Source organism: Pteropus alecto, unplaced genomic scaffold (assembly GCF_000325575.1).
Source record: "Pteropus alecto unplaced genomic scaffold, ASM32557v1 scaffold53, whole genome shotgun sequence".
Lineage (NCBI taxonomy): Eukaryota > Metazoa > Chordata > Mammalia > Chiroptera > Pteropodidae > Pteropus > Pteropus alecto.
Genome location: NW_006434366.1, coordinates 3,929 through 12,204, shown reverse-complemented (window position 1 = coordinate 12,204; position 8,276 = coordinate 3,929). Strand labels below are relative to the sequence as shown.

The window sequence follows — 8,276 nt, the reverse complement described above, 5'->3', positions numbered from 1 at the left end:
ACTAAACTGCCTGAAAACTGAGCCCCAGGTGAGTTTTCTCTTCTTCAATTTCTACCCGATTGCCTGTTTGATTGGATAGGCAAATAAAAGGGAAACTGGAAGGAGAACAGATCATAAAAGGATCTTATTTGTTTGGAGAAACACACAAGTATCCAACCTAGCATGAGTAAAATATGTGGGGATTTGGGTGAGGATGTAGGAAAATTCGAACATTTCAGAAGGGTAAGAATTAGACCATGTCTCCTCCACCATGGGGTCATGATTCCTCTACAGGTCACCAAGCTTTTGGTGTCCCAGTTTCAAACCTCAAGAGAAGATGCCTAGGACAGTAGTAAAAAGACAGTGTTTGCTCTTTTACAGAGCTTATGGTCTCATCTAGCAGTGGAAATAAACACTAAACAAATAAATAAATGTATTCCTAAATTTTCCGTGGAGGTCACTGAAATAGAGGTATGTAAAGCAAGATAAGGGATTAGAATAATGGAAGAAATCATACTGAGTCAGGCAGAGTCACCCTGAGGAGGTTATCTCAGCAGAGAACAAGCCAGTAATTCAATTATTTGTAACTATTTAAACTTATGGTGAAGAATTTCACATGTCACTTTAAAAATATATAAGCGGGCACCAAATTCAGAGGGATCGAAAGCAAAAACTTTGAAGACAATCATGGTAAACACTGTAGACAATCAGACCTGTTCTGAGAGAGTACATTGACCTCTCTGGACTCTACGTCACGTCCCCAGTCAAGGCCCTTTATTCAGGACTGGGACCTAATGAATTTACGTCACCCACTAACCTCTGAATTTTCCCTGTAAAAGAAGCTGGTGTTTTGAGGGACGTTTTGTTCCAAGTGGTAGAAAGAGCTACCATTTAAGGGAATGAAAACTCCATCCCAGAATTCCTCAACTTTACTAAATAAGATTGAACTTGACAGATTCCACAGAAGGTAACTTTCTTCTTTAAGATTCTGAGTCAATATAGAAACATTCTAAATTAAATATTTCAATAAAGTGAATACGTAGTTTTGACTACTGATAACATTAACTGCATATGCAGATGTGCCAATTTATATATTGCATAAGTATCTGAAACTATCCTGAATATAATTGTAATACAGATAAAAATGTAGGAATTCAAAAACTGGGTATAACATAACTCTAAAATGATAGATTCAGGTTTGGCAAGAACAACTAGATTTTGAAGGGTTAGTGGACATTACAAACATGAACTCACGAAATTTAGGCATTACAGAATTTGGAGTCAGAAGAAATAGGTTTGAGTCATGTCTACACTTTCTAACTTCAAAGTTCACTCTCTTCCACTGCCAGACATTGTGACCTTGAAAAGACACTACCCATCTCCATAACACACACATTGTTATTTTATAATCGACAAACTGAAAATAAAAAATATCTTGTCCAGCTAGTTTCTCAAAGCAACTGTAGGAGCCACAGCAGGTAAAGTGGCCTTATTAATTTGCAAACTTTTGAGAAGGAAAAGAGTTACAGTCTTTATTATTTGCTTTTATTCAGGAAAGGTCTTGGGCAGAAATTACCTAGACATATAAATTGCCAGGAAAATGTATAGAAAAAGAGTATAGAAAGCTGCAGATAATAATGTTAATCAGCTTGTACTATAATGTTTTCAATAATGCAAGTAAGTTGTTGGTACTCTACGGTTTTCATTTCAAGAATGTTATTAGTTACTAAATATTAACACCAAAGTAATCATGTTATGGAAGATTAGGGATATGGGAATGAGTGTTCAGTGTTTTGTCCCTTGCCATTTCTTACTGTCTGTTGACTTACCTGTGTCACTTAACTTTCCAATGATTACCCTTTTTACCTCAGAGATAAACAACAACTTTTAAACATGTCATTGAAGAATTCTTGGTGCTGATTCTGCATCAAAAGATTCCTTGCAGATATTCTTCATGACCTTTTTTTCCTGGCATCTTCTAAAATTCTATTTTTGAGATCCTTTTTTCCTAATGTTTAATTATTCTAGGCAAATGACTTACGCAATTTAATTGCATCACGGTTCATTTCAAATAACCTGAGGCAAGAATAAATCTGAAGTATTTACATTTCGTTTCTTGGTCAACAAGGATCACTGTGAGAATCTGTACTTCAAGTGGAATTTTCTCTCCTGCTTTCAAAAGCTGCATATTTCCACAGCTCTTCTGCCACCATGAAGGGGACCTCCTTGAATGCCGTCCTCGTTCTGGTCATCACTGCGTGGGCTGCTTTTGCAGTTGGTGAGTTACATGATCTTGCTCTGCCCGCATTTTCTGCAGTATATCTAGGATCATGGGGGAAATTAGAGGTAGAAGGGGAAGTGCCATTCAGTTCTACTTGATCCTAATTCCTCATGTCACAGATGTAGAAAATGAAATCCTGAATAAGAAAGGATTCACACAGTGTCGCCGATATCGACACTGGGAGTCAAATCCAAACCTTCCAAATTTATGACTGTTGAACTTTTCAAAATACCTGGTTATCATCCAGGACGTTCAAACCTTAGAAAGATTTGTTTCCAGAATCTGTACATTTACATTTCTCAGACTCAAAGAGAACTTCGTTAGGATCTATGGAGGTAAACTCAGACATCACTCTGCTTAATGGCTGGTTTTAGAGTGGTCGTGGCTAACCGTGGGGATTCTCCAAAGGCCTCATCACATTTTTCTTCCGTTTGGACCCTTAAACTCTTTCTCATTTGCCTTCCATCTCTTACTTTCCATTGATGTTCTCTCTCACTGGGAACATTTTTTCAAGTCTCTCATATCTTAAGAGGCTCTGTAACAAACTGAAAACTATTCTTCAGGCTTCTCCTGTCTTACGGGGAAAAAAAAAATCTTGTCCTTCCTCTACCAAAGAAAAACTGTTTCCTTCTACTCACAAGACTTCTGACAACGTGTGGGTCTTCCACACCACGTAATTCTCCGGTTCTCTGTGGACACTGACTGGGTGTCCTACAATTTAATTCAGTTATGACAATAACTACCTAGCATTAGCACAGACCCCGTAGATTAGGGACTCAGTCTCACAAGACGTCCCCCTCCTTCAGACACCAGTGGCAAGTCTGGGCCTGCAGCACTCTGATCGACTGTCTATAAATCAAGGGTTCCCGTGACTCCCTCCTCAGATTCAATGATTGGCTAGGATGGCTCGCAGAAATCAGGAAAGTGTTTTTACGTACTATTATCAGTTTGTTATAAAGGAGACAACTCAGAAATGGTCACATGGAAGAGGCGCATGGGGCCAGGTCTGAGGTGAGGGGCACAGGGCGTCCATGCCCAGCCTGGAAGTTCTCCAAACCTCCTCACTGAAGGTTTTCATGGAAGTTCCATTAGGAAGCATGACTGATTAAACCACTGGCCGTTGGTGATTAATTCTACCTCCAGCCTCTAACTCCTTCCCAGAGGTCGGTGGCGGGGGGGCGGGGCTGAAAATCCAGATCTTCCAACCACATAGTTGATCCTTCCGGCAACCAGCCTATCCTCCATCAGAGTAAGATATGGGGACAGAGACTAAATAGATATTTCTTATTATATCACATTATATCCCCTTCTCTACCAAATTTAATCCCTCTGACGATATCTAGGCATTTTTCTACACTTTCTCATCCTTCTGTGAATCTTCATCCCCACTGGTGCCGAGAACACCACCTAGTGGCACGGGCCTCCCCACAAGCCCGCTGTGTGCCCTTGCGGCTGAGTCTCATGCTGACCCTCTGTGGGGAACACGACATAACTCGACCGAGGTAGACCAGTCCATCTTTTCTGAAAATCATGCTGTCCTTGTCCTCATAGTTTTATGGCTTTGTATTTTCCCTCAAATGTTTCTCTCCTGTGTACCCACATCCAGTGACCCTGTTCAGTTGATAAAACACTTAATATACCACGTAAATCCATGCCCTTCTGAGAACAATGACTCTTCCTCAACGAACATTCTCATCATTGTTCCCTGAAAAAATTTTTACGTTCTCCTTCACTGTTCCTTTTGCCACTAGCTTGAGTTCCTTCAGCCCATCATCTATATTGCTATAAGAGTTTCCTTTTTTAGTGCAAACACAGAAGCCTTTGCGTTAATTCCCTTACTACCAGGCTAGGTCTCCCAGCAGCCACTTATTTACATATCCAATAAACACATAGCATGTGCTGACCTTGTGCTGGAAACTGAGCTAACCACTGGTATGCTGCAGGAATGGTCCCTGGCCTCACAGTGTGACAGACCAGCAGTCGGAGAGATCATAGTCCACATCGAGTGCTGGCATACATTGTGATAAGCGTTCTCAAAAGTAAGAACAGTGAGAGTCTGTGGAACTTAAGCCACGGCCCGCTTCTTCCCTCCTTGCTTAGCTCGGCATGATGGAAGCCCCACTCAGGGCAGGCATGGCCAAGAAGATGGGGCTCGCTCACTCCCTAGCTCACAGTCAAGGGCAGAGGTATCTCCCTGAGAGAAACAGATCATTGATAGTATCACCCCCGTTCCATAGTTCTGTGTCGCTAAGGCTAAATCTCAAGACAGTGAGACCAGGAGGTAGGAGGGCTCTTTTCCTACCCGGATCCCACCTTGGCGGGGCAGAGGCTCTACCCCAGATGAGAAAGACTGAGAATCGTGGGTCCCAACTGCCCTCTCCCCAGTTTTCTTGTCGATTGGAGGTTCGTTCCATGCTGGGAGAAACCAGCTGGGAAGATAAGAGGTTACCATCCCTTCCCAGTCCTCTGCTTGTAAAGCAAGGTGTCACTCTGAAAGAAGCAGGCCACTGTCCAGAGCAGTGGCACAGATATTTTGCTAACAAAAGGCAGGCCATAAGAACAGGGAGCTCCAAAGATTTCCCCAAAGAAACTAATTTTATTCGGAACAGAATGTGGTGATGTTGGAGTCTAAGAGAGCTCTCAGAAACAATGGAGATCTTGATGGTCGGCAATTAAGGGGAAGTTGGTCTCTCCATCAGAACGACAAGCTCAACCACAGGCCAGCTAGTTTACCAGAAAAAAAAAAAAAACAGGGGACAATGCTGTTAAAAAGAGTTCCCAGGGGTCAGAACAAACCTCAGACACTGGCCTCAAAAACTACCCAGCAAAGGAGTCCAAATTTAATTGGATCAGACCATGGAGCAATTTATGCCTCAGAGCATTGCTGGGAAATAAATAAATAAATAAAGCAATCATCTGGCCATTATCAGGGCTTAAGAGCCGGTATGATACCAACGTAGGCAGATAGCTTGATAGAGAGGTCAAAGAAAGAGACAGTCAAAGCAAGCCCTGCTAAAACCTCTGCCATCTTAGGCCGATTGGGTATATACCCAAAGACACGTCCTCTGGAGAGTGACATCGGAGGCTTCGCACTGCAGGGAAAATAGATGTCAGTAAAATAGCTCAGCCAAGGCATTGAACACATAAACAAGCAAACAACAAGCCCTGAGTGGGAGTAGGGAGAAGTCAGTAACTAGAGTTGCTACAATATACTATCTAAATGTCCAGTTTTCAACAAAAAATTATGAGATATGCAAATAAAAAACGTTCCCATAGACAGTAAAGCAAGTAACAGAAACTGCCTGTGAGAAGGCCCAGGTATCAAATCTAGCCAACAAAAACTTTAAAGCAACTATTATAAATGAATTCAAAGAACTAAATAAAAAAGGAAGTCATGCTTAAAGAAGTAAAGGAAAATATGATAATAATGTGCAATCAAATAGGGAATATTAATAAAGAGACACAAATTGTTTTAAAAAGACAAATGGAAATTCTGGAGTTAAAGAGTATGATAACGCAAATGAAAAATTCACTAGAAGACACAACAGTAGATCTGCGCTGGCGGAACTTAAAGATTATACAACCCAAAAATAAGATAAAGATATATGTATATACATATAAAAAAGAACAGGGTCTCATAGAACTATGGGACACCATTAAGAGTATGAACATCACAGAAATGGAAAAAATAAAAGAGAGAAAGAAAATATTTGAAGAAATAATGGCCAAAACTTCCAAATATGATGAAAAACATTAATCTGCACGTCCAAGAAGTTCAATGAACTTCAAGCAGGACAGACTCAAAGAGATTCACATATAGACACATCATTATCAAACTACCTGAAAATAAAGAAAAGAGAAAATTTTGACAGCAGCAAAAGAAAGTGAATCATCACATACAAATGATTCTCAGTAGGATTAACAGCTATTTTCTCGTCAAAATCATGGAGGCCAAAAGGCAGTGGGGTGTATATCCAAAGGGCCAAAAGAAAAAAAAAAAAACTGTCAACCAAGACTCTTATGTGCAGAAAAGCTATCTTTTAAAAATAAGGATGAAATTTAAGATATTTAAGACATTCCCAGATGTATAAAAGAGAATTGGTGGCTGGCAGACTCGCCTTACCAGAAATAAGGCATCTTACAAGTTCTTCAGGCTGAAAGCAACACCAGATAGTAATTCAAACCCACATGAAAAAAATAGAGAGTGTGGCAAACATAACTCCAGGATTATAACAAACAGCATAGATTCATATCAATTCTCCCTCTTTTCACTGACGTTAAAAGCACCGTATAAAACAGCATGTTTAAAATTGCATTATTGGGCCTATACCATATAGAAATGTAACATACTAGACAACAGCACGAAGGAGGTGAATGGGAGCAAAGCCGTACAGGTGTAAGGAAATGACACCAGATAATAACTTACATCCACTGGAAAAAGTGAAGAGGACCAGAAATGGCGAATAAAAGGTTAATATAACAAACTCTCTAAATACATACTTCCTGTCTGTTCTTCTCTAAGCTTCTTTAAAATACGTAAAATGATATAAAATAATAATTATAGCAATGTATTGTTGGGCTTGTAACAAACAGAGATGTAAGATATCTAATAACAACAGCACAGAAAGAGAGAAGAAGAAATAGAGCAATGTAGAAATAATATTTCTAAACATTACTTGAATTAAAATAGTGTAAATCTGAAGTATATCCTGATAAGTTAAGATATACATGGTAAGCCATAGTGCAACTACTAAAAAAATTCAGTGAAGATAGAGAAAAAAATTATTAAGGGAATTACAATATTACACTAGATTACATGCACTTAATGCACTAAAGGAGGAATAGGGAAGCGAAAAAGACACAAGACAGAGGGAAACAAAAAGTAAAATGCCAGATGTGAATCCAACTCTACCATAAAAATATTAAGTGTGAATGAATTTCACAATCCAATCAAAAGGGCGTCTTACCACCGAAACCTTCCCTTCTTGATCAGCTCAGCTCTGACAGTTGCTCACCTGCGTATATACTAAAAACCATCGACTGTACACGTTAAATAAATCAATTCTATGGTATGTGAATTATATCTTAATAAAGCTGATATATATACTATACCGCTGATAATATAATATATGACATACTTATGTAATAACTATATCTGATTATAATATATAGTCTACGGCCATACCACCCTCAACACGCCTGACCTTGTCTGATCTCAGGAGCTAAGCAGGGTCAGGCCTGCTTAGTACTTGAATGGGAGACCACCTTGGAATAAAAAAAAAGTGGCTGACAGATTATAATGTATACTATAATTATACTATATAATTAAATATAATAAAATACTATATACATATATATGAATAATTGCAGACTGCTTTGGATCAAGAATACGTCTTAATGAAACCAGCATCTTTTAAGGTATCTCAGTATATTACTATTTCATGGTAATTTGTAACTTACAGGATGTTTTCTAAAAACAACTGAAGATTACGGAAATTGTTACTTACTTGTGAAGTGGAAGGGCTGGAATTAAGATCTTCAATTTACATGAGGGAGAGGGGCAGACGTTTCCAGATTCTTCACTTCTTTGGAGGGCAGCAGAGGGACCGCGGCCTCTTCAGATGGGATCCGATGCTTCCAGATGGGATCCAATGCTTCCTGTGTGCCAACCAGGGTCTCTCTCATCCTAGCTATTTTACCTAAGAGCAGAAAACAGAGCAATGGCTTTTCTGAATGTGTTTTATCTTCCAGACTTCCATCTGCCTACTGGTGAAGGGGCTACCCCAGAAGACACAAAGGTGAGCTCTGATTCCTTGGTTCCCGAGAACAGGAATGGGGAGGTGGGGGCCAGAGGGGACTTGCAGGGGAATAGCACCATGATAAAAGCTGAGTCATCGACTATACGTAGCACATTTTATATGTTCCTGAGCCCTCTTCCCATTCATTATCTCAATCAGTTCATATAACTCTTATGAGATGGAAGGAAAGTATTTTGCATCATTAAGTGGATGATGAA

General features: G+C 39.6%; 1 protein-coding gene across 1 annotated transcript in view; it reads left to right on the top strand.

Moving 5' to 3' along the window:
* Positions 1 to 2,190: 2,190 nt before the first annotated feature.
* Positions 2,191 to 8,276, top strand: part of SPINK8 (serine peptidase inhibitor, Kazal type 8 (putative)) — a gene marked incomplete at its 3' end in the record, with an annotated part of 9,050 nt that continues 2,964 nt past the window's right edge. The window contains exons 1-2 of the mRNA XM_006909166.1: positions 2,191 to 2,257; positions 8,012 to 8,058. Of these exons, the coding sequence (XP_006909228.1) occupies positions 2,191 to 2,257; positions 8,012 to 8,058 (114 nt within the window). The remainder of the gene's footprint in view (positions 2,258 to 8,011; positions 8,059 to 8,276) is intronic.